The sequence below is a fragment of the Lampetra planeri genome, chromosome 1 (genome assembly GCF_965212315.1).
Source record: "Lampetra planeri chromosome 1, kcLamPlan1.2.h2, whole genome shotgun sequence".
In the NCBI taxonomy this organism is placed as follows: Eukaryota; Metazoa; Chordata; class Hyperoartia; order Petromyzontiformes; family Petromyzontidae; genus Lampetra; species Lampetra planeri.
Genome location: NC_136107.1, coordinates 35184556 through 35211975, shown reverse-complemented (window position 1 = coordinate 35211975; position 27420 = coordinate 35184556). Strand labels below are relative to the sequence as shown.

Sequence of the window (27420 nt, the reverse complement as noted above, 5' to 3'; positions counted from 1 at the left end):
ATTCAACGAGCGATGGAAAGTGAAGAGGCAGCTGTCATTGTCACGGTCTTCTCGCGACCCTCCTGTACTCAGAGCACGAAGAGCAATCAGCTCTTTTATGAAAAATTATAAAATGCCAAGATAATACGTATCGCGATTTGTTTTTATATTCTCCACGATTTAAAGAATATTCCGCTATTCGGCGTCACTGTCTCTTACACGCCTTTCGCCGTTTCCATTCAATCGACTGATAAATATTTGTTACGCGAGAAACCCTCTGATGCCAGTTACCCAACTATTTATCGTGGCAAGGGCCCGCAGCCACTGACAACAGAGTTACTGTTGGGGTGGAGAGGAGCCAAGCCAGCAGCCAGCCAGTAAACTCGGGGCGTAGGTGAGAGTATTTGTAACAGTGGTATGATTCAACCCTGGCTCATACCTCCCCCCTCTGTGTTGCAGGGTTCGATTACAGCGACGACGACGATGAGGATGATGATGATGACGACGATGAAGATGACGAAGACGAGGATGACAACAGGGATGACCTCATGGATGACGAGGACGACGACGACGATGATGACGATGATGACGATGACGACGACGACGAGGTGGCTGGCTCGTGTTTCAGACCCGGGATCATGGCGGGGTTCGGGGGCCCTGCTCCCGGGCGGGGGGCGGCAGTTGGGGGGGGCTCCCACCGCGGGGGGGCCCCCACGGCCCCCCCCCTGCCCTCCCTGGTGCAGCTGGAAGCGAAGCAGAAAGCGCGGAAGAAGAGGGAGCGGCAGTGCATGCTGGGTATGAAAGGCGCTCGATCGCCACCGCACCACGCACATACGCACATACGCACGCACGTACATCTTACGCACGGTGCGTAAGAAGGAGTTCAACATACGTAGGTGCGTACACAATCGCACACAAACACACACAAACCATATACACACACACACAAAGTTCCCCCATATTACCGTAACACTGTTGGGGCAAGTGCTGTTAGCTAGCACCTATGAAGGTACACGAGGGGGTGGGTGGTCAGCACCACGCCTGACCGCCTTTGTCTCCCTAGTGGCGATGTCTACACACGGCACCAGGTACTAATTTGAGGCTGAGTCGACCTAGAGGAGGCCCAGCACCGGTTCAGATAATCGTCACCGGTGTTGGCCGTGCGCAGGAATCGAACTCGGGTGGCCGGGTTCGTGGCGCAGCGTGCAAACCACTACGCTGCCGCTCCCTACTCCCCATATACACACAGACACACAGATACATAGACCACCACCACACACACACAGGCCGTACACTTACACACACGCACAGACACAGGCGCGCGCGTGCCGCTAGAGCTCGTTAAAGCGTCCGTCATGGCCCGATTCCACGCACAGCGAGGCCTCATGCCAACTCGGGTGAACGCGGTGAGGTGGGGGGTGGGAGGTGGAGCGGGTGGGGGTGATGGGGGGCAAGGAGGGACGTCTGGGCAGTCATCCCTGGGAGCATTGCCAGGGGTAGCGGCGTGCGTGCGTGTGTGTGGGCGTGCGTGCGTCTGTGCGCTCCGTGTTCGTATGCGTGTCTGTGTGTGGGGAGCGGGAGCCAAGTGGTTAGCACACTGCGCTCAAGGGAAACTCGGCGACCCTTATTCATCAGCGGCAAATTATCCGCACCGGTTCCACAGGCTCCTTCTAGGGCGATTCGTCCCGGTGCGGTATGCAAACATCAGCACCGGGGAGACAAAGGCGGCCAGGCATGGTGCTGGCCCCGAGTGTGCTCACTAACAAACAGCACTTGCCCCAACATCCTGAAAAGGCTATACTGGGGACCTTTGTGTAAACGCGAATGTTTACATGCATGCATGTGTGTGTGTGTGCATGCATGCATGTGTGTGCAGTTCGCTATTGCCTGCACATGTTAACATATAACATCTGGGTCCGTCCCATCACCTTCTGACCTCTATCATTCCTCACTTCATGTGGCCTCAAAGTGTTTGGTGTGAACGCAATAACACCGGGGTGTGAGACTGCTGTGTTGCGTGAGTGTGTGTGTGTGCCAAGGATGTGTGTCTGTGTGTCTGAATACATATGTATCTGAATATGTATTGTCTATATGTGTCTATCATCACGTGTGCGTGTGAGTGCGTTTCTTTACTTTGAGTGGTTATGTCGTAGTTAGAGTAATGCCGCCCGAGTGCAATTCCCACTCACTGCCAATAACAGTGACGAATATATAAACTGGTCCTGAGCCTCCCCTAGGTTGACTCAGCCTGAAACAAGTGCCTGGTGCAGTGTGTAAACATCAGCACTGGGGAGACAAAGGCGGTCGGGCGTGGTGCTGGGCACACACCCATTCGTGTGCCGTGCTGGCCCCCAAATTCTGTGCAGGGGGTGGGGAGGGGATCTTTGTCTTTGTGTCTCGATGTCTACGTGTCCGAGTGTGTCGTCTACGTTTCTCTGCGTGTATCTCTGTGGGTGGTCTGAGCCAGCGGTCGTTTTTTCACTCCCGTTGTTTGTCGAACTTGCTTCAATTCATGGTGGCGTCGGGTGAGGGGGGTGTGGGGAGGGAGAGAGGGAAACCCTGCCAAGTTAGCGCGTGGAAATTTGTCGAGAATTAACTGTGTGCGGAATAAAAACTCATAAAGCATTCGCTCCCTATGGGTCCGGCATCACAGCACTCGACTCATGACGCTCACGGGAACTTGCGCACACACACACATCACGCACACACACATCACACACACACACATCACACACACACATCACACATCACGCACATCACACACACACATCACACACACATCACACATCACGCACATCACACACACACATCACACACATACACATCACACACACACACATATCACACACACACACATCACACACACACACATCACGCACACACACATCACACACACACAAATCACGCACACACATCACACACACACACATCACGCACACACACACATCACGCACACACACACACATCACGCACACACACATCATGCACACACACATCACACACACACACATCACACACACATCACACACACACATCACGCACACACACACACATCACGCACACACACACACATCACGCACACACAACATCACACACACACATCACGCACACACACACACACATCACACATCACACACATCACACACACACATCACGCACACACATCACATACACATCACGCACACACACACACACATCACGCACACACACACACATCACGCACACATCACACACACACATCACACACACACATCACGCACACACACACATCACACACACACATCACGCACACATCACACACACACACATCACGCACACACACATCACGCACACACACATCACACACACACATCACACACACACATCACGCACACACACCCACACACATCACACACACATCACGCACACACACACACATCACGCACACACACACACATCACGCACATACACATCACACACACACATCACACACACACATCACGCACACACACACACACACATCACACACACACATCACGCACACACACACACACATCACACACATCACACACACACATCACACACACACATCACACACACACATCACGCACACACACACACACATCACACACATCACACACACACACACACATCACACACACACATCACGCACACACACACATCACACACACACATCACGCACACACATCACACACACACACACATCACACACACACATCACACACACACATCACACACACACATCACGCACACATCACATACACACATCACGCACACATCACGCACACACACATCACACACACACATCACACACATACATCACGCACACACACACATCACACACACACACATTACGCACACGCGCCACACGCCGATCACGCAAGCGCACACACGCATCAAGCGCTCACACACGCACGCGCGCGAATACGCATCACACATGCTCCACACGCACGCGCCACACGCATCACGCGCGTGCGCACGCATCGCACACGCATCACACATGCGCCACACACACGCGCCACACACATCACACACGTGCACACACTCATCCATTACCACTGATATCAGCCGTGGTCGGGAATCAAGATGAAAGTCGGCAGGTTCAGAGTGCAGCGCGCGAACCACGACACTACTGCTACCATTAATTCACAAACACACTCGCACGAAAAAAAGATCCCCCGCGTAGCCTTAGCAGACTGCTGGGGCAAGTGCTGTTAGCGAGCACCTATGAAGGCCAGCACACGAGGCAATTAGTGGGCCAACACAACACCAAACCGCCTTTGTCTCTCCAGCGCTGAGGTTTACAGACCGCACTGGTTACTTATTTAAGGATGAGACTAATACAAAGACAAAGATCCCCCGTATAGCCTTAACAGACTGTAGGGGCAAGTGCTGTTAGCGAGCACCTATGAAGGCCGGAACAGTACACGAACGAGGGGGTGGGTGGCCAGCACCACGCCCGACCGCCTTTGTCTCCCCAGTGGCGATGTTTACTCACCGCACCAGGTACTCATTTAAGGCTGAGTCGAACTAGGAGAGGCCCAGGACTGGTTCAAATAATCGTCACTGGTGTTAGCCGTGAGCGGGAATCGAACCCGGGTCGCCAGGTTCATAGCGCAGCACGCTAACCGCTACACTACCGCTCCCCACACACGCACACGTGTACCCACATGCCCACATGATCCAGTGCTGCCCACTACTCTGTGGACCAGAGGTCACTTGAGGGGATCTCAGAAGTAGTTGTATAATATCTGCCCCAGAGTATGAATAATAGAATAGTTAAGTGGTCGCTTGAATGGATATCAGGGGTATCTCTGTAGTATCTACTTCCACAGACGATTGTCTCCTTTAGCAAGATTGCTCTGCGACACTTCCGAATGGAAACTTTATTTCAAGGCAACGATAACGCAATCGGGAAAAAAGGTGAAGGAAAAGTACAAAGCAATACTACTAAGTAGTTAACATAGTCTCCGTCTTTGTCTTTGTTTTATTCGTGACACCAGGCACCGATTCCCAATTTTCCGACTCGGAGGTCGACGTGAAGGTGCGAAGGACCACTCCGGCCGCCCCTCGGCCACCCAAAAAGGCCGCGCCCGTCATCTCGCGGCCTGGCAAGAGGCCCAAGCTGCTGCCGGGCCTCTCGCGGCCTCCCGGCGCCAGCACAACTCCGCCCAAAACGTCCGTGCCGATGGCCAAGTCTGCAAAGTCGAAGCCTAGGCCTACTAAGCCGAGGGTGGCGAGGCCTCCTGCCGCGCACAGCGCGATGCGAGGGGATTTTGCCGATTTTGGCACTGCCGGGATGTGGACGCTTGGCGGCGGCGGTGGAGGTGGCGGTGGTGGCGGCGGTGGTGGTGGAGCGGCGCTGCCCATGTCGGCTTTTCTCACCGGAGGTGGAAACGGCTCGGGCCCGGCAAGCGGAGCCAGCAAGGCGAAGATGAAAGAGAAGGCAGCGGTAAGTAAAGGACATTTAAAATAAAAAGGAAATATGACGATCATGATGATTGTTGTGCCCAAGGACATGTCGTACGTTGTCATGAAAACTACCAAACTTGTAAACGAATCGCCACCGAAAATCACGACAAAGCTGATTATCGGTTCCTGTATTTGTCTCCCCGGTAGTGATGTTTACACACCGCATCAGGTACTCATTTGAGGCTGAGTCAATGGTATTGGCCTTGAGCGGATTAGCCGGGTTCATAGCGCAGCCCACTAACCTCTACCATACCACTCCCCACATGCGCACACACACACACACGTCGCCTGACCCTACGCCTGATTCGCCATCGCCGAGCACGGAGCCCCACGTGAGCCTCTTGCCTTTGCCACGCGCGATGTGAACGCTAACGGGAGTGCGTCTTCCGTGTTCCGATTCCCGCTCAGCGGAAGAAGAGCGGCAAGATGGGGACCGTGGCCGTGCCAAGCCGCGCCGGCCTCTCCCAGGCCAGCCGGCCGAGCGGGAAGCCCGGCACCAAACCCAAAGCATCCAAGAGCAAGGGCGATTGCCGATCGGTGCGTGTGGTCACCTGCCCGTTTGCCGCGCAGTCACTCAAATGTTTGGTCGACCGGTCACCTCGGCCACTCAGCCGATTAAGTCATCTAGCCGCTCAGCCACTCTGTTACCCAATGCCCTAGCAACTAAGGCACTTGATCACCTAGCCCCTGAGCCACGTTGTCACCCACTGCCCCGGCCATTCAGTCACCTAGGCACCTAGTCCCACAGCCGCACACACACACACCTACAAAGTCACAGTCACAATACCCTCCACACTGAGTTCGCACAGCCCTCAGCTCAAATTCCAATACGGCCAGCCGTTCATTCAGCCACCCAGCCGGCTTATCACTGAGCCTCACAGGAATGCAGCTGTCCAACCACACGTTCAGGCACACATTCACCCAGTCCACGTGGAAATCCATACATCCATCCACATCCATCTATCGACTCTGTGTAAGCACTCCGTGTTCTCTATTCCATTTGCGGTACGTTTCGGCGTGGGATTAGTGTACATTGTGTGTTGTTGTTGTTGGTGGTGGTTTTGCTGTTGTTGGTTTGCACGTTTACACGATGCACCGTCCTGTGACTGCCTTCACTGCTGATGGTCTTCGGCTGTGGCCTATGACTCTCTCTGTAACTCTCTGCAATGACGATCTCCTATAGCTGCCAGCACTGCTGGCGGTCTTGAGCTGCTTAGCTCAGCTCAGACTCCAAGTCAGAGTCACTCCGTCGCAAGTCGCCCGGTCTGTCCGCGGGTGACTCGCCGCGACACGCTGCCATCTCACCACAGCTCCCTCCTCTTGCACCTCCCTCGCCATCTCACGGCAGGTGAGCCGCACGGCCCCCACCGGCGGCGCTTGCATCCGTCCGGTTGGACCCAGCGGAGGGGGAGGAGGTGCGGGGGTCGGTCCGTGCGGCGGCGGCAGCGTTGGTCCCGGTGGCGGCGGTGGCACCGGCAGCTCCGGCGGTGGCGGCGGCGGCACCGGCGTTGGCGTGAGCCCAGCGGGAGGGGCGCGAGCGACCGTTCCGGATGGGCTCGCCGCCGCCGCCGCCACTGGCGCCACAGGCGCGGCTGCGGCGGCGGCGCGACCGTTCGGATTCACCACCCCCGGCGGCGGGGGGAGCGGCGGAGGGGGGGGGCAGCGCCACCTCGTTCTCGGACGAGGAGGACGAGGTGCCGCTCATCCGTCTGCGCGAGCGCCCGCACACGCCCGGTGAGCGCCCGCACACGTGGGCAATATGGGGGGGGGGGGGGGGGGGTGTTAGGACGAACATACACGCACAAAAGACAAAATCTCCCGTATAGCCTTAGCAGGCTGTTGGGGCAAGTGCTGTTAACGAGCACTCACGGAGGCCAGCACGGCACACGAGTTGGTGGGTGGCCAGCACCACTCCCGGCCGTCCTTTGTCTCCCCGGTGGTCATGATGTTTACACACCACACCAGGTACTGATTTGTGGCTGAGTCGACCTCGGGAAGGCCCGGTATTGGTTCAGATAATCCTCACCGGCGTTGGCCGTGAGCAGCAATCGAACTCGGCTCGCCGGGTTCATAGTGCTCACGGCTACACTATGTGCGCACACAAATAAAGGAGGGAAAAGTTTCAAGATGATTAAACTGCCCTCTCCTTCACCTGCTCACCCCCCCCCCCCCCCCAGAGCCCCCACGCTGCTGCCTGGAGCGCTCCGACGTGCGGGATGGACTCCGCATCCTCATCCCCATGGAGGACGAGCTGCTCCACCCGGGCACCGTGCGAGCCATTCAGCCTCCCGACATGTGAGGACGCGTATGGGTGTGTGTGTACGCACGCGTGTGTGTACGCACGCGTGTGTGTGTGTGTAGGCACGCGTGTGTGTGTGTGTGTAGGCACGCGTGTGTGTGTGTGTGTAGGCACGCGTGTGTGTGTGTGTAGGCACGCGTGTGGGTGTGTGTGTGTGTGTAGGCACGCGTGTGTGTGTGTGTGTGTAGGCACGCGTGTGGGTGTGTGTGTGTGTGTAGGCACGCGTGTGGGTGTGTGTGTGTGTGTAGGCACGCGTGTGTGTGTGTGTGTACGCGGTTAGCGCTCTGCGCTAGGAACCTGGCGGCCCGTGTTAGATTCCTGCTCACAGTCAACAACGGTGAGGATTATCTGAACCGGTCATGGGCCACACCTAGATCGACTGAGCCTCAAATGAGTACCTGGTGCGGTGTGTAAACATCGCCACTGGGCTTAAAAAGGCGGCCGGGCGTGGTTTTGGCCACCTACCCCCTCGTGTGCCGTGACGGCCTCCATAGGTGCTCGCTAACAGCACTTGCCCCAGCAATCCATTCCAGGCTATAAGGGGGGATCTTTGTCTTTGTACGCACAATGATGTAGACAAAGATCCTCCACGTAGCCTTTAGCGGACTGTTGGGGAAAGTGCTGCTAGCGAGCACCGCTGAAGGCCAACATGGCACACCAGGGGATAGGTGGCCAACACGACGCCCGGGCCGCCTTTGTCTACCCGGTGCAGATGCTTACTCACGTCACGAGGTACTCATTTGAAGCTGAGTTGACCTAGAGGATGGCCACTGATATTAGTCGTGAGCGGGAATCGAACTCGGGTCAACGGAGCCGTCGCGTCGGGTGCTAACCACTACGCTACCGCTACCCACCCAGCCCATTTCTCAAACAGTCAGCCACCCAGTAATCTACCAAAATACTCAGCCAACTGTTCGCCCAGCCATCCAGTCACCCAGTCCACGGACCAGCGAATCATCCCCGTCAACTTACCCAGTCGTCGCCCAGCCAAACTACGAACCCAGGCACGGAGCCCGCTGGCTAAAGCAGCCAGTGCGCCGGTCTGTTATGTGCTCGCGTGTTAACGCGTCGTGACGTCTGTGTGTGTCTGTGTCCGCGGCAGTTACGGCGTGGTGGTCGACGGCGAGAGGGGAAACAGGCCCCACGTCTACCCGCTCGAGCAACTGCTGCAGGAAGCGGTGGGTCATGTGCACGCGCAGCGCACCCACGCGCACGGACAAACCCGTGCACACGCGCACACACGCAAGCGTGGACGGACGCGCGGACGCACGCACGTGCATGCGTGCGAAACACGAATACGCGCGCAAAAATGCGCACGGGAAAGAGCACGCAAACGCACGCGTAAATACATAGACGTGCGTAGACATGCGGCCACACACACACGTACATAGACAACAAGACGTACACGCACGCACAGACAGACAGACATGTTCACTTACACACTTATGCACATGAACAGGTGCACAGACACGCACATAACACACAGCCAAGCATTCACATACACGTCTGCAACAGCTACAGCAGCCGCCATTCGCCACCAAGTAACGGTGACTTCACTGTAGCGCTTGTGCCAGACTAGGTGCAAACAAAGACAAATGACCCCAATATAACCTTAACTGACTATTGGGGCAAGTGCTGTGAGTGAGCACCTATGAAGGCCGGCACGACACACGAGGGGGTGGGTGGCCAACACCACGCCGGAACACCTTTGTCTCCCCAGTGGCGATGTTTACACAATACACAAGGTACTCATTTGAGGCTGAGTCGACCTAGGGGAGGCCCGGGACCGGTTCTGATAATCGTCACTGGTGTTGGCCATGAGCGGGAATCGAATTCAGGTCGCCAGGTTCGTAGCACAGCGCACCAACTGCTACACTGCCGCTCACCACACAGATAGACACTCACACACAGGCAAGCAGAGTCGCACAGACACACACCGACATATAAAAACACTCACTTAACAGATTGTTGGGGAAAGTGCTGTTAGCACACACACGCACGCACGCACACGCAGACACACACACGCAGACACACACGCACACACGCGCACACACGTGCGCACACACACACACCCACACACACACGCAGACACACATGCAGACACACACACGCACACACACGCAGACACACACGCACACACACACATACACACACACCCACGCACACACACACACACACGCACACACACGCACACACACGCACACACACGCACACACACGCACACATACACACGCACGCGCGTACACACACACGCACGCGCGTACACGCACACACACACAAGCAGACACACACACGCAGACACACACACACACGCAGACACACACCCACACATACATGCAGACACGCACATACACACATACACGCACACACATACACACACACGTAGACACACGCACACACGCAGACACACACACACCCACCCACGCACATACACGCACACGCCGGGAGAGGCACCGGGCTCAGTGGCGGTGTCGCCTGCGTCTCTGAGATAACGTTTCCTGTCACCACCCCGAGGGTCTCTGTGACATCCTTATTTTTTATTTTTTCATTTGACTTTTATTAATTTATTCAATTCATTCCACCTCGCCCCCCCACCGCCACCCCCACCACCACCTCCCCCATGACTCCCCCCACCACCCCCCTCACCCCCCCCCCACTACCCCCCGGCTTTTTTGTGTGTAATCTCAATGTGAGTTGGTTGCGGTTTTATTTTTTTTATTTTAACACCACCGGCGTCCACGGGGCTTTGGAGGAATCCTCGCGGCGATTCCTCGTGCAGCGGGGCAGAAGTGAATTTCCGCCGCAGACCCCCGAGTTGTTCCTGTCGTTGTTTGTTTTGTTCACTCGCACGAACGCGCCGCACGGGTGAGCACTCGTCACGGTGTCGCCGAGCGGCCAATCAGTCGATCGGCCAGTTGCGTCGTTGTGCATCGGCCGCTTGCCCTGGCGGCATAGCAATGGTCCGGCGCGCAGCGGCACGGGCAGCAATGCCGGAGGTCGCCGGTTCTATTTCGATTCCATCCCCCACCGCGCACTAACCGGACGAGCGCCGGCGGTGTTTGCCGACGGATCGGCAGCTCGCGTACGGTGAGGTGAGGCGCGGGCTGCTCCCACCTCTTTAGGCAAACGACGTCCAGCCAAGCGCGGAAGTGCCGTGGCCCCGAATACTCTCGACGAGAGTGGCCCTCCGGAGCTCCCTCGAGAGTGGCGCGGGGAGGGCCCTTCCATCCCCGGCAGCGGCGAGAGCCGGAAATTGCCGGGGAAGGGGTGGGGGCATTAACGCTCGCCACCGTTGCGCGCTAAACGTCGGCATGCACAGAGAGGAAAAAAACAACACGAATCATCGCCGTTATCTCTCCTCCGCGCTGAGTGGCGTCCGTGCGTGCCCAACAAGTGTGGCTCTGCCACACAGCGCTACGGCAAGAGCCTCTCATCGCAGATCTACAATTCATGAGGGGGCGGGGGTTGGTTTGGTAGTGGCTGCTGGGTAGAGTGCGGGTGGAGGGCGTTGGGGGGGGGGTGGTCCTGTTGTCTCATGGGCTGGCTGGGGGGGGGGCTCTTACTCTTTAGGGGCCCCGTACCTGTCATGCACGGGCTCATCAGTCAAGCGCCGTGCCGCACTGCGCTTGATCGCTCGCCCTTTGCTCGCTGCGGAAGCCAAATCGGCTTTGGCGCGGTGGTATTAACTTTTCGTTGTTTTTGGTTTTCGGCTCGGCATGCGGGTCGTGCCCGATCGCCGCTGCGCACGCCCACACACACACACACTCGCTCGTTGCGCGACAGAGCACACCGCTCCGTCATCACTGCCGGTTAGATATCATCGACGGCATTTGTTGCGCGCGTGCGGTTAAGACAGTGGGAGATGGCGCGACGGTTTGGGGTGGCCTTCATCCAACAGCGGAGAGATAATGGCTGATCACGCACGATGACGATGACGATGACGACGACGACGATGGCGCCGATCGCGCGCACGCGCTCTCGAACGAAGCGCACGTTCAATGGCGTGACGTACTCCGCTGCCCGTACGGTTACACTCTCAATGGTTCCCACGCAACGCGCGCTCACGCCCGTGATCACGTGTTGACACCCGCGTGTGTGCGTGTGTGCGTGCGTGACCCCACAGATCCTGGACGTGAAGCCACCATCGAGGCAGCTGCTGCCGGAGGGCGCGCGCGTGTGTGCCTACTGGAACCCCAAGTGCCCATTCCTCTACCCGGGCACGGTGGTGCGCGGTGAGTGGGCACCCTACGACAAAGACAAAAATCCCCCGTGGTAGCCTTGGCGTACTGTTGGGGCAAGTGCTGTTAGTGAGCACCTATAAAGGCCAGCATGGCACAAGAGCGGGTGGGTGGCGAACACCACGCCCGGCCGCCTTTGTCTCCCCAGTTGTGAGGCTTACACACCACACTAGGTACTCATTTGAGGCTGAGTCGACCTAAGGGAGGCCCCTGACCGGTTCACATAATCGTCACTGGTGTTGGCCATGAGCAGGAATCTAAAACGGGCCGCCAGGTTCATAGTGCGGAGCGCTAACCGCTACACTACCACTCCCCATAATCACACACACACGCACGCCTAGATGGATTGATGAGACACTTGCATAGATACATGCGTCCGTGGATAGATAATACGTAGATACATAGCCACACCGCCCTACAAACCCGTTTGTCCGAGTTCAATTCTCAGGCACGGCTAACGATCCATTGTTGAATTGTACCTCTGTGCATTACTCTGCTCATCCTCCTCCCCCTACACCCCCACCCCCCGCCGCCCACCGTGACCCCTGGCGCAGGAACCCCCCGAGCGTGCGACTCGTCGAGTCTGATCGCGATCGAGTTTGACGACGGAGACACGGGCAAGATCGCCATCACAGACGTCCGGCTCCTGCCTCCCGCCTACACGGTCACATGTAAGACGCACGCACCTGCACGCGCACGCACTACGTGTACGCACTACGTGTACGCACTACGTGTACGCACTACGTGTACGCCCGCTGGACACGCACACCCACTGCACACGCACGCCACTGGACACGCCCATATGCTCATCATACACACTCATTCACATATATATATGCCCATAAGCTCATGTACACTTACATTCATTCATATACATACCCATACACTAATACACACTCACCACACTCGTTCATATACATACCCATACACTAATACACACTCGCAGAACGACCAACAAACATGCCACTCCCACCTCTCCACCTCTCCCCCGCCTCCTCCCCCCCACTTCCCCGTGTGTCTCCGTCTCTCCACCTCCCCGGCGCCTCCAGCCTCGTGCCGGCCGGTCAGCTCCCATCTCACTCACTGTCTCCGTGTAAATGTCACTGCTGGTCCCAGCACACGCTCAGCCCCTGGCACTCAGGGGAGTCCACAGGGGAGCAGAGAGAGATGGGGTGGTAGAGAGATGGCGGAGTAGAGAGAGAGATGGGGTAGAGGAGGGGGATGGCAGAGTAGAGAGAGAGAGATGGCGGTGTAGAGAGAGATTGGGGGAGTAGAAAGAGATGGGGGAGTAGAGAGAGATGTGGTGGTAGAGAGAGAGATGGGGGAGTTGAGAGAGAGATGGTGGTGTAGAGAGAGAGATGGAGTTGAGAGAGATTGGGGGAGTAGGCTGTGGTTATGGTATTGACCATTATGCCATGCGACGTGAGTGGTCACACAGGCCGGTGTCTCTCTCGGGCGTGGCACGGAGCGGCGCTGTGTTCCGACATGCTTTAGTAGCGTGGTGCAGTGGGGGTATGGTGCGGTGTGTTGCTGCAGTGGAGCGTGGCGTTTGGTTTTGGTGCGGTGTGATACAGCGGGGCATGACGTGCGGTGTGCCAGTGCGAGGCAGCGGGGCGTGCCGTGCGGTGTCGGTGCGCTGACCCGCCGTGCCGTGCATCTCCGTGCGTCTCCGCGCAGGCACGGAGCCCGCGCCCGCCCTGCTCCTGCACAGCAGGGACCCGCGGCGTGCCCGCAGGGTGGCCACCGGGGAGGGGGCCATGGACGGGGCCCACCCCTCCTCCACGGGCAGCGCCGCTGCCCACTCGGGCGCCAAGGGCAAAGCGCGGGGCGGCAAGACGGCGAGAGCGGCGGTGAAGGGCGGCAAGCGCGGTGAGTCGCCGCGTCGTTCGTACCGCGCGTCACGACTCGGCGCTTATCCTTAGTGCGTCAAATGAAGCCTCCCGTAAACCGCGTGGCTTCTGTGTGGCCATGCCCACTCTGAACCCCTCCCTTCTCCCTGGCGCCGCCTGCTGTGAGAACAGACGCCGCTCCTCCGTGCAGCACAGAGGAGCAGCGTCGAGGCACCTGGTGTAGCCTCTTCCTCCCTCATCCTCATCTTTCCTGACCCTCTGCTCCCGTTTCTCCATTCCTTTACCATCCTTTTTCTCTCATTCCCCGTTCTTTCTCTTCTCTCTTCCCTCTCCCGTTTCTTAATCTCTTCCCATTCATTGCTGTATCCTTCACTTTACTGTGTTGCGTCATATTGAACCTGCGTTTGCGTTGTTCTGCACCTGCGCCGCGCCGCTGTTGCCTCGTCCACTGAGCCGCGTCCCTCCCTCATTTCCCCCTGCCACAGTCAAACCACCGCGGAAGGACGCCCTGCCTGCCGACCTCCTGGTCGCCATGGCTGCGGACACGGACCTGTCGGAGGACGACGATGACGACGATGACGACGACGACGACGACGACGTCATCACCGGCAACATCGACGAGAAACCCGCGTCGAGACTCGGACCCTCCACACAGCAGCAGCAACCCCCGCTGGCGCTCAAACCCCACCGGCCGCGGCAGCCCGCGCGGACGCGCAGCGCCAAGCCCAAAGCCGCGGGGCCGTTTGCCGGCCGCGCCGACACGCCGGCGCCAAAGCCGAAGCGGCCCAAGTCCAAGGCGGCGTCGGCCAACCCGGTCGGCCTGGGACAGCCGCAGCAGCAGCAGCAGCAGCATCAGCAGCACCAGCAGCAGCAGCAGCAGCAGCAGCAGCAGAGACAGGCGCCAGCAGCGACTCACGCCATCGCCTCCCCTACCTCCTCGTCGACGTCGACGTCGACGCCGCCGCAGGGCTCGTTGATGTTCTCGCTGGCGTCTTTCACACGGAGCGCCGACGGCGGCGGCGAGGGGAGCTGCGGGAACCCGTTCCTCTCCTACCTGCCCAGCCCCGGTGCCCAGCAGCCGAGGGCCGCCGCCCGTAGCAAGGACGGCGGCATGCCGGCGCCATCGCCGGTCAAGGCCGGGTCGGCGGCGGCCGGAGGAGCCGGCGGCAGCGGAGGCAGCAGCGCCAACGGCGCCAGCGGCAACGGCAACAAGCGCAAGGCCGAGCAGGAAGTTCTCATCAAGCTGGACCAGGAGGGCGTCATCTTCCCGAAGAACAAGAAGACGAAGGCGCTGATGATGCAAGAGGGGCGCAAGCTGGCCGTCGGCGATCTGGGACGATCGGGGAGCGGCGGCGGAGGCAACGGCGCTCCCGCGGGGCAGGTGACGCCGGCGTCGGCGTTCAGCGGAAGCGGCGGTGCCGGCACCAAAGCGGGCGCGGGGCCGGTGGGCAGCCCGCTGAACCCGTCCGTGACCCCGCTGCCGTCGGAGATCCCCGCCAAGTCGGTGCGGGTGGCGCTCCCCAAGCTGCCCGCTGGCGCGGCTGTGTACGGGTTTGGAAAATACGGCGGCGGCGGTGGCGGCGGCGCTGACGATGAGAGAGTGGCGCAAGCACAAGGGGCGGCGGCGGCCGCGGCGGCGTCTTCGTCGTCGTCGTCCACCTCGTCGTCCCGCGCGCGGACCGAGGGGCGAGCATTCAGCGAAAGCGAGAGCGGCGGGCGCAGCGAGAGCTCCGAGAGTTCCTCCGACTCGGACACGGACGACGGCGGCGATCGCGCGGTCGCCGCGGCGACGACGTCGTCGACGGCGGCGACGACGGCGGCGGTTACCCCGGCAACGGCGGCGACGTCGTCGGTCACCACGGCAACGGCAGCGACGAGGGCCAGGACCGAGCCGTCGGCGGTGGCGGCGGCGGCGGCGGCGCCCTTCGCGTCGCGCTCCAACACCTCGTCCTCCACCTCGTCCAACACCTCGTCCAACACCTCGTCGTCCTCGGCATCCAACTCGTCGTCGACGTCGTCGTCATCGTCCTCATCGTCCTCGTCGTCCTCGTCATCCGAGGGGGACGACTCGTCTTACAGCTCCGGGTCGGACTCGCCGTCCGAGGGAGAGGAGATGGAAGAGGAGGAGGACGGGGACGACGACGTGGACTTGGACGATGTCGATGACGAGGATGACGACGACGATGAGGAGGACGACGACGATGATGATGACGGTGGCCGCGGGGAGGTGGGGCCGGCGTTGTCGCAGCCGCAGGGCTCGGCCCGGCAGATGGCTGACGCCAACTCCACCCCTGGTGGCGGTGGAGGAGGAGGCGGTGGACCTACCAGTGGTGGTGGAGGAGGAGGAGGAGGTGGTGGAGGAGGTGGAGCCGATGAGGTGGGGGCAGCAGCAACATCAACGATAGCGGCCAAGTCGAAACCCAAAACAGGGTGAGGTTCGCGACCCCGGATCGTGTGACCTCAAATCGTCGCTAGCTGTAATGCACGCGCGCGCCCGCGGCTACTCACATGCATGCCCAACTTTGGCCATCATCTCTCCAGGGTCATTAAAATCAGTACCACTTTTCGGGAGGGTCAGCAATAGAGGGAGGTCAACAGTGGGCTGTGATTTTTCACTGCAGAAGAGCTCTTCCCAATGATAGTTTGTGCGTGAGCATGCTTAACACGGCTTTGACACAATGAAACGTCTGCTTCAATTATATAATGCTATTATTATAATAGTGCACGTCACTCACTCGCCCACTCACTCACTCACTCACACAACCGCCCACCCACTCACCCACTCGTCCACCCACCCACTCATCCACTAACTCACTCACCCACTCACTTTCTAACCCACTCACCCACTCACCCACTAATTCACTCACCTACTCACTGACTCACCCACTCACTCACTAACTCACTCGCCTACTCCCTCACTCACCCACTCACTCACTTTCCAACCCACTCACCCACCCACTCACCCACTAACTCACTCACCTACTCCCTCACCCACTCACTCACTTTCCAACCCACTCACTCACGCACTCACCTACTAATTCACTCACCTACTCACTCACTCACCTACTCACCCACTCACTCTCCATCCCACTCAATCGTTCACTCGCCCACCCACTCACTCACTCACCCTGGTGCTGCTGCTGCTGGGTGTGCCCTTGACAGTGGAGCGAGGCAGCGGGGAGTCTCGAGGCGAGAGGGCCGGGCGTCGGGGGGGGCCCCCAGCAGGGAGCCCCCGGGAGGGGGACGTCGCGAGCGCCTCCCGTCCGTGGAGAACCGGCCCAAGATCGCCGCCTTCCTCCCCGTCAGACAGCTGTGGAAGTGGTCGGGCAAACCCACGCAGGTGAGCCGCGGCGGTCACGAGCAGCATGCCGCTGCTCGCTCATGGTGATTATCGTGACGCTCGGTGGTGGTGGTGCTGGTGGTGCTGGTGACTGTACAATTCCACCGTTGATTCAACTGCCGTGCCAGGAGGATGGAATCGAACCGGCGACTTCCCGGTCGCAAGCCCAGTGTGCTGACCGTTACAACCCAGGGGCTGTGTCGTCACGAGGAGCGGAATATTGCGACGTCGAATTTATTTGATTTTAAAATCGATCAGAACAACGTCAACGCTCTGATAACCGTCGCCGGTGTCGGTGCCCCGTGAGCGGGAATCAAACTCGGGTCACCGGGGTTTGTCGTCTTTTTTTTTTCCAGCGTAGTTGGTATATTTGTAATGTTTTAATTTAAATATTTCACCTGTATCATTTCTGACGGTGGATCATCTCATGTGCACGTGTCCCATCATTTCCACGGGACGTAGCTCAGTCATTTTAACCACCTCTATTGGAGGCCAATCAGTTGCAGAACAGCACCCTCCTCTTTCTTATACACCAAATGATTACGTAACTTTATTTGGAAAAATATTTATTTTTACAATATCAATAAAAAGCGTATGTAAAAATCAAATAACCAAACCAAGTTCTTGATAATATCCCGTGTCCTCTACAATGTTTCGTCTCGGAGCGCTCACCGCCGCAACTCCCGCTCCCCCGCCCCCACCTCCACCGCCCCACCCCCGCAGCGGCGTGGCGTCAAGGGCAAGGCGCGCAAGCTGTTCTACAAGGCGGTGGTGCGCGGCAAGGAGACGATCCGCCTGGGGGACTGCGCCGTCTTCCTCTCGGCCGGACGGCCCAACCTGCCCTACGTGGGGCGCATCGAGAGCATGTGGGAGTCGTGGGGCAGCCACATGGTGGTGCGCGTCAAGTGGTTCTACCACCCCGAGGAGACGCGCCTGGGCAAGAAGCCGGCCGACGGCAAGGTACGCTCGCCGGCGCTTGTAGTAGGCGGGGGGGGGGGGGGTAGGCGGTGTGGAGCAGCGGTGCTCGGGTGGAGTGAGGTGGGGGGGTGGAGTGGGGTGTGGGGGGGGGCTGCCCCGGGCACCCACCCCCCCCCCCCCCAATGGGGGTTGGCGCAGCCACCGCCATCGCGAGCAGCCGTCGTTGTTGTTGTTGTAAACGAAGCAAGCGGCTGGCCCGGAGGGGGCTCACGTGTGTTTTATTGTTGCTGTTGTTGTTGTTTTGGTGGGGCGGTGCCGCCGCCGTAGAAGTGTAGGGGTCATCGCTTTGCCCAGAATGTGAAGCCAAGGCTCGGTGTGGAGAACCTTCGTGAAAATCCCCGGTCGGCGCTTCTTTGGCGAAGGAAGTTTTGTCCGTGTCGACCGGACGGTTGTGTTAGTTTCGTTGTCGTGCTCCTGGCACGCGTGCCGTTTTACGCGAGCGCTTTGGATCCCTCCCGAGTGCAGACGCTGAGGAATCAAAGGAACTGGCCGAATATCGGAGAGCGATTTTTTTTTTTTACGTATGTTATTAGACTGATTCACCTGGATAATTTGGTTGAGATGGAGCACGTAATGACACGCACGCAAAGTGGCAGGTCCCTCTCGGGACAGGTGGATTCACGGACACACTGGCGTACGCCGGCAGCGGCTACTCACATACACCCATCAAATCACATAGAGACCCATCGACCCGCATAGAGAGACCCCCCTTATACTCACATAGAGACCCACGGACTCACACAGCGACCCACATCTAGACTTACATATAGAGATGCATAGACTGACAGGGAGTCTTAATATGGGCCTTCCCTCCCCGAACCACCCCTCCGCCTCCCCTCCCCCCTATTATTCCCTCTCAACCACCCCCCTCCCCGCCCCTCCCTTACCTCGCTTCCCCTCTCAGGAGAGCCATTGTGTTTTGGACAAGATTTGTATTCGAGAGGGGGGGGGGCGAGCGAAGCTCACTTGAGCAGGCAATTTAGCGCGAATCTGAGACGGCCCCTTACCGCCGTATTACTTGGCAAACCGCCGTTTCTGTGCTCGGCTCATGATTCCGTCGCTTGCTTTCCTTTCCTTCCCCCCCACCCCGTCTCGCAAAAAAACGCATGGAACAAAAAACCCCATGTAATTTGTCTCCTCGCGGCATCTGCTGCACGCGCAAAGGGGCGCGGCGGGGAGAGGCGCGCGCGCACACGAGGGATTATGCCGAGAGACGGAGCGACGCGCGGGTTAATGGAACGCGCGCGGAGTGTAGAGGCGTTCGTATTGACCGTTGGGGGGGGGGGGGCCTTGCTCGTGACGGAGTGGCAGAAAGGGGTGCAGCTACCGCGGAGATGGAGCGCTGAAACCAGCTCGTGCGCAGGAGCTCGGTGAATGGTTGCGTCGTGTGAGACCGTGAGAGATGGAGGCGGCCTGGGGAGCCCTTCATCCAGCAGTGGATCGATTAAGGATGATAATGATGATCATATAAATAGACACTTTGCCAATCCACTGCTGGATGAAGGCCTCCCCCATGACCACCACACTCTTGAGTGGTACGGGTTATGGAGAGGCGCAGGACTGGTTTAAACATCGCCTGCTACTCGTGTTAGCCATGGACAGGAATCGAACTCGGGTCACCGGGCGTCACAGTGCAGTGCGCTAACCGCTTGTACCACCGCTCCACCCACGTAGACGCTTACCGATGAAGATAGAGAGAGTGAGAAAAATACTGAAAGTGTGACTCGTCTCTGTCTGAGCAATATATATTCTTTTATATTTCTCTGCAGATTCACAGCCAATATTCGGCGAGAAAATTCACTGAGATTGTGCGCCCATTGACGAATGGAGAGATTGTGTTCAGATTGTTCGGTATCGGACGAATCGCAAATCAAATATCAAGTTCCCCCCGCGGTGTTTATCGTTTGGGGGGGGGGGGCGGAGTAGACCCCCGCACGGCGAACTGGACGCGCTCTCATCCCGTCGCGACGTGCAGAGTCTTCGGCCGCGTCATTTCTTTTTTTGTTTTAATGAAAATGTGCGACGCGTCTTCGCGTTTTGCGCGGACAGTTTTTTTCGCGTCTTGTTTCTGTCACTTTTCTTTACGAGTTAAACTAAATACATTTTACGTATATATTACCACTCTTGGTTGCCGGGTGGGGATGGTAGCACACTGCGCTATGACCTCAGCGTCTTGATTTCAATTCCCCGACCAGCATCAGTGGTTGGTGATATCCAAAGCAGGTCAGGGCCTGCTCTGGGTCGAATCAGCCTTAAATGAGCACTGTATTTTGTTCATGAGAGTCCTGCTTGCGATGCGTCGACTGATTTTTCCAATGATTTTCGTATTTTTATTGTAAGTCGCACAGTGGCCATCGCGTGCTGACGTCAGGGTCCAAATTTGGCGAATTTAGTTTTTAGTATACCACAAAATACTGAATTGGAGACAAAGCGTAGCGATCGTCCCCCCCAACTGGCACACTGATGTCCCAGGTCACACTTGCAAATGAGACCCATCCTTGTCTCTTGAGTTAAAGAAAATGCACGTGATTGACAGGTCATTTAATTATATTGTCCTTTTCTCTCTCCCTGTTCCCTCTGTGTCCCATTCACCAACCTTTCCCTCTCCTGGAATCAAACATCAACATAATCATCATCATAATCATTACCAACATCGTCATCATGACCAATTACCATCACCGTCCGATCTACACAATACCACCTTTCTCCTCCCTCCATCAACGACATCTTCACCACCGCCATTATTATCACTATCCGTCCATCAATCTATCATCAACGACGCCACCACCACCACGATCATCACCACCACCTCACCTCCCCCGCCCCTTCCTCTCCCACCCGCCACCACTGCCGTCGCCCTGCCAGCGCGCCCTCTACCAGTCGGAGCACGCCGACGAGAACGACGTGCAGACCATCTCGCACCGCTGCCAGGTGGTGAGCCTGTGCCAGTACGAGCAGATGACGCGCGGCAGCAAGCGGCACCAGCGCGACGACGACCTCTACTACCTCGCCGGCTCCTACGACCCCACGGCCGGCGTGCTGCTCGACACGCGGGGGCTGCCCATCCTCTGCTGACCCCCCCCCCCAACCCCCAAAACCCCCCTCCCTTCTGGGAGGGAACGAAAACGCCGGAAGTGCTGACGAATACCAAAAGGGCGGCGATGGTGACGACGACTTTGGGGAGCGAAGCTGGACGATGGAATGGTGGAGCTTGCGCCGTGACCCTAATTGGCGAGCCAACCAGCTGCTAGTTACTAGCCCCTGCGCTGCGCTGAGCCTAGACAATGTGCCGATCAGCCACTGGTACTAATTAATATCATCCGATGGCCCTTAACAACGAGCCAACCAGCCATCCACTTGTACTCGTACTCGCACTGACCAACACAAGCTTGTCAAATGCGTTTTAATCCCCGAACTTTCACCCTAACCAAGCAGCCAACTGTGGAAGCTAGTACAAGTCCTCCCACTGAACCTGACCCTAGCCCCCTACCTCCTCACTCTACCCCCTGGCACCTTGGCCACCTCTCTCTTCAGTGCTGAGATGTGTCGTGCCATCTGGGCCACATTGGCTGGCAGATTGATGATTTGTTTTTGCTCTTTGCTCATCACACTCGCGCCTACGTTTTATATTCCGTCATCTTTGAACGGTAATTTTTTTCTATTTATTTTTATTTTCAGTTCAATGCGGACACATAACGACATTAATGGTGGCTTTTTTTCACCATCGTTTTGTACATTTTTTTATATTCTATCATTCATCAGAAGTGCTGTTTGACAAGGTGCCCTTAAAGTGTTGCAAGGTATTTTAAAAAAATGTTAATCATTTGCAATTAAAATTTTCTATTTTTACTTGCTGATGTTTCACCGAGAATCACCATCACCGCGATTATTTTGCGGACAATGTCTTACAATTTCGTGCTCAATGTTCTAATCATTATTATCTCACGCAATTAATTCACAAAGTAGTATTAAAAAAGCCAACAAGCAAGGAGGGCTGATGTAATTGGCACGTAGAGTTTAGCGCAGTCGTTCTTATTAAACATTAATATATTTGTGTAAGTTTTAGCTTTTTACTTTCCACCTTAGTGGTAGCACTGACGCTCCCAATGCACCCCTGGACGGGCACTTGCCGAAGCCGCTCGTAACACAAGGTCACAGGTGCACTGCGCGGGTCCTGTCACAGCCTCTGCAGAAAGCCCCCAGAACAAGGCGCCTTGGGCTGCCACCTTTGTTCGTCAGAGCCACGTGTTCGCTGCGTCGCAGTTTGTTCGTTGAATTCGTCGACACGTCGTTAGTCGATTTTTGTTTTGTTTCATTTATAGGGTTGTGGACGATTGCGCGTGAGTGCGTTGATACACGAGGACCCGACCTAGGCTGGCCGTGGATATTTAACTTCTTGCCTGCGGAACGACGACCGCCGGCAGAAAAAAGTGTTTGTCGCTTGCGGCGGCGGGACTTTTATTTTGTATTCTATCGAGGACTACCGCGCGGACTGTGGATCGGAGAGGTCCCACTGGTGCTTTTGTGGCACTGAAAACAGAATTACGACGAAAACCGCGAAACGTCGATTTAGACCGACACGTGGAATCACAAAGAACGCTTACTTTAATCCTTTGATTCGTTTTTTTTTAAAGAAACATTGTAAATACGAGAAGACTGGCGACCTCATGATGCGTTGGACCTCCCGCCGGGGTTTTATTTTTTGCCGGCGGTTGGGCGGGCGGGCAGGCGAGCGGGCGAGCGGGCGCGAACCTGAGCCCGACCCCCTCTTGTTAAGTCGACTACTTTTATTCGAATACCAAAGCACCTTCCGAGAAGCTGCTAAAGTTGAAACCGTCAACTACTGGAGACCCCCCCCCCCTCCCTGGGGTCGCACTGGTGCTGAACGCCCAAGGAAACCGTTTTCACGCGGGCCGCCGTGTCCACTGCCTGCGAGTTTGACGAAGGCGGTGCTTGCGGTGTGGAACGAAAGTCTGGTGATCGGGTAATTTTGTATTATTCTTGGGTTAATTGCTTTTTGGGGAGGGGACATGAGTGGGTGATTTTTTGGGGAGGAGGAGGGGGGGGGGAGGTGGAGGAAGATGTCGATGAGAGGAGGAAGACGATGAGACGGTTGAAAAACAGCACTTCTTCACTGCCGCCCGCTGCTTCTTCAAAAGCGCGATTGGGAGTGCGACAATCAGAAAACAATCGACGGACTCCGTTCTCGCCGCCAACGTCAGACGTGGCCGACGGACGGAACCCTCCGTGTGTGTGGACGCTCGTCGGGAAAGATTCGCCGGAGATTCGGGAGACTTGAACCCCATCCCCCTGCCCCTTCCCTCCTCCCTCCCGTGAACTTTTGCGGACGCGTCGCTGTAAACCCCAGTTGAACGTCGCGTTGTACATAAATGTTATCGTTGTGTTTGGCAGGTCTCCGACTCTTGGCGTTAAAATGCTCGAACACACCGGTTGTATCTCGTCGTTCCGTGGCTTGCCCGTCGACCCTCGTCACACGAAACGGACTAATAATTGCGAAGCGTGTAAAATAAAGAAGAGGAGGAGAGAGATCGAGGGGGCGATAGCTGGGCACTGCTGCTGCCGCTGTCACGGTCCATCTCCCGGGTTTGTAAAATAAATGAAACGTGGAAACAACTCAAGTGTTTCGATTACCGTCGTCCCCTAGCACGTGGTATCCATACATGTATTATTACGATCGTTATCATTGTTGTGACTGTCATTGCCACCGTACCGGTAGGGGCCGGGCTGTGCTCGACGGTTTGCGTTCACAATGACGAGAGCTGTGTTTAAAAGGGAAGTTCAATACTGTATTGGGAGTGTCTGCGCGTTTGCTGTGCAAACCTTCAAAATGAGCGTCGTCGAATTTATCGTTTCGCTCCCCGAGCCGCTGCGCTCGGGTGTCGTTCGTCCGCACGCGGGCGGCGGGAGCGGTGGCGCTGTGGTTAGCGCGACGTGCTACGAACCACGTACGTGTGTATATATTTCTATGGGTTGCATCGTCAACAACCACCGATCACTGATTATATATATATTTTCGAGTGAGCATATCTGTGTGTGTGTGTGCGCGTGTGTGTATATATATTTTTTAGGTTCATCACGTCGCACACCACGGCTGATCGCCGCTATGCCGAGGCGCAAATTTGCGAACTCTCCCGAAAGCCATCGGGACGTTTTTTTTGTTATTTTAATTGGGCCCCGAGGTTCCTCCTCCCCACGGAGAGCAGCAGCAGCGGCAGCAGCGGCAACGGCGGGCGGTATCGTGGCCCCGGCGACATGACGGGGGTGATGATGCACTGTTAACGCGACCGTCTCTGGAGAAAGGGGGGCAAATAGACACGGGCGGATTCCCATGACCCCCCCCCCCTCCTGGCTGTAAGCGTCGGTTAACCCTAACGCCGTCCCCGACCACTTGACGACCTGTTGATTTATTGCGACGAACATGACGACGGTGGTGATGATGATGATGATGTTTCGGGGGCTTGAATTTCCCAACTGAATATTTTTTTTTTCTCAGTCACTGGTGGACTTGAAGCACGTGGCTAGGTAGTGACGGGGCATACTTGATGTGGTGTGCCGGGTGCGGTAAAATGTTTTCTTGGCGCGAGGGCGGGGGAGGAGGCTGCTGATACGGAAAAAGCCCGGCTGAAATTCTAGCCCCGTTGAGGATGACGACGCTTGATGATTTATTGCGGAGATGATGATTAATGATGATGATTACTACTAATACTACTATTGCTATTGTTGTTATCAAAGAGTAAAAAAACTAAAAAAACTGGAAGTGTTGAAAACCGCCACGTTTGAGCAGTTTTAGAAAAATGTAAAAAAAAAAAATTAGACGCTCAAAAAATCGAACGCTTGTAAAAAAAAGAAAGAAATTAATTTTGTTTAAGAAAATATTATAATTATTACAAAAAATGAAACTCTCGGATTTGAAGAGGCAATCGTAAATGGTGCTGGTTCACCTGAATTTCTGTTTAATGTCGTTCCCCCTCTCTTCGTTATGACGACGACGACGATTGCCGGTGATGCGAATGGGACGTGCGCGTGCCCACTTGCTCGTCTCTGTGATGATGACCCCAACATCGTAGCCGCTCTGCTAACTCTGACCGCTCTTACGTGGGGGACGGTGGGTGGTGAGGGTGGTGGCGGCGTTGGTGGGCACGCGCGATGACCACGTGAGCGGGGGTCCGCTCGTCTCTGTGAGTCACCGCTAACAAACGCCACCGGCCACTACTGATGGAGGAGGCTTCTCGCGGCTTTTATTTCCCAAGCCCTGTACAAACTCCATCCCCTCCCCCCCCTAAAAAAAACACATGCAGCTGACATCCCGTGTAAAAAATGTTTTTATGAAAAATAAAATAATACAAGTTAAAACCTTACAAAAAATGAAACCTGTATTTAATGAGTAAATAACAACGACCAATATACTGGCGGGAGGTTTCCTGACAAATCGGTTACAAAACAACAACAACAACAACGGACTCCCGTTTGTGGGATTCATGTTTCATCATCATCATTATTATTGCGGGTAATAATCACGATGTCCACGACACACGCAATGCCCTCCAGACGCGGACCCGCTCGAGCTGAGTCCGTTCGGCCAGCGTCTTCGCGAGGAAGCGGTCGCCCCGGGCAGGGTTTGGGGCGGTGGGGGTGCTCTCCACACCGTCACGCAAACCTCCGTCCGTCCGAGGAGGGTGAGCACCCTGCGTGAGCTGTAACCTTTGCTGTGCGGCACGTTGGGTCCGAAACGAGATTCGAAATGCATGCCCCGTATGTGCCCACCACCCCCCCCCCTCCATCTGAAGACACGAAACGAAATCATAATATCACAACCGCGGTGGTGGCGCCGACGGCATCGGCTCTCAGCTGCTGTACATACAACGTAACCCCGTTCTCCTTTTTAGTTTTTTTTTGGTTCTCTCCGTTATATTTTTGTTTCGTGTCTTGGGTTTATTTTGTATTGACACTACGAAAATGTAAGCATTGCTTATAACAAAAAAAAGGCATTTTCAGTTTATACAAATGTTTTGAGTATTTAATTTTTGTATTCTGCACTTGTACCAATAAAACACGGTAAGACGCAGCGATGGACACTCTGCGGACGACTGCTTATGTGGATGGGTGTTGTGCTGGCTGGCTGGGTGCTGTGTTGGCTGGGTGGGTGCTGTTTTGGCTGGATAACGTGACGTGTTGGCTGGGTGAGTTGACGGGTGAATGTTTTGGCTGGTTGATGTGGTAGCCATGTGGATGGGTCATTTGTTGGGTCGATCGGTGATGTGTTGGCTGGATAGATGGGTCCTGTTTTGTCTCGGTGGATGGTCGATGTGTTGACTTGGTAGATGGGTCATGCATTGGCTGGATGCTGTATTGGCTGGAGTAGATGTCTTGGTATTGAGTGGCTGGGTGGATGGGCACAGTGTTAACTGTGTGACTGGGCACTGTGTTGCCTGTGTAGATGGGTGCTATGATGGCCGGGTTGCTGTGTCAGATGACTTTGGGGTGGCTGCGTGAATGCGGTGGTCATGCTAATAATGTTCGCTTTTGCGGGGGGGGGGGGTGGCACAGACGTCGAGCTGTATAGCGAGTTAATGGACAGATGCCGCTTGCTGTAAAGCAGTCACGCGACTCAAGTTCAATCTGGGCCCGAGGCCAGCACAATTCTCCTTGGTTCAGCAAACGTGTGATCTGAACTCTGCACGCATTTCCGTATTATAGAGTACCGACTTGTTCTAGACGCACCGAGTGGCACAGCAGCAGCAGCATCAGCAGCACGTGACTCGATCACAAGATGACGAGTTCACATCCCGATTGTGGTTTGACTCAGTTGTTAAGCTCCTCACGTCGGGGGTGGGGTGGGGGGGGTTGGGCAACACCAGTGACGATTGTCTGAACCGATCGTGGGCCTCCCCTAGATCGACTCAGCCTCAAATGAGTACCTTGTGTTGTGTGTAAATATAGTCGCTGGGGAGACAACACATGTGGTGAGGCGTAGTGCTGGCCACCCACCCCCTCGGGTACCGTGCCGGCCTTCAGAGGTGCTCGCTAACGGCACTTGCCCCAAAAAGTCTGCTGCTACGGCTATACGGGGAATCTTTGTCTTTGTAGCTAAAATGAGTACCGCTTTTGTGGGGAGTCAGCGGCGGTTGCCGTGAATGCGTCGCACCAACTCCCGTCACAGCAATGTGGAATTTCCAAAGTGCTGGCTCAGGGCTGTATGAATATGAGTTGAATGCCGGTCACTTCGCCGGTTGTTTAAAGCAG

General features: G+C 56.4%; 2 protein-coding genes across 2 annotated transcripts in view; both read left to right on the top strand.

Moving 5' to 3' along the window:
- Nucleotides 1-6968, top strand: part of LOC144717738 (uncharacterized) — a 109866-nt gene extending 102898 nt beyond the window's left edge. The window contains exons 19-24 of the mRNA XM_078593386.1: nucleotides 661-774; nucleotides 4983-5306; nucleotides 5370-5431; nucleotides 5860-5988; nucleotides 6800-6866; nucleotides 6931-6968. Coding sequence (XP_078449512.1) covers nucleotides 661-774; nucleotides 4983-5306; nucleotides 5370-5431; nucleotides 5860-5988; nucleotides 6800-6866; nucleotides 6931-6968 — 734 coding nt within the window. The remainder of the gene's footprint in view (nucleotides 1-660; nucleotides 775-4982; nucleotides 5307-5369; nucleotides 5432-5859; nucleotides 5989-6799; nucleotides 6867-6930) is intronic.
- Nucleotides 6931-26252, top strand: LOC144721757 (trinucleotide repeat-containing gene 18 protein-like). Its single transcript, XM_078599656.1, has 10 exons — nucleotides 6931-7185; nucleotides 7629-7746; nucleotides 8853-8928; nucleotides 11874-11982; nucleotides 12543-12659; nucleotides 13666-13857; nucleotides 14324-16268; nucleotides 17001-17178; nucleotides 17902-18138; nucleotides 21022-26252. Exons 1-10 carry the CDS (start codon nucleotides 7002-7004, stop codon nucleotides 21229-21231), a joined length of 3366 nt encoding a protein of 1121 aa, XP_078455782.1. The 5' UTR covers nucleotides 6931-7001; the 3' UTR covers nucleotides 21232-26252.
- The last annotated feature ends 1168 nt before the right edge of the window (nucleotides 26253-27420 follow it).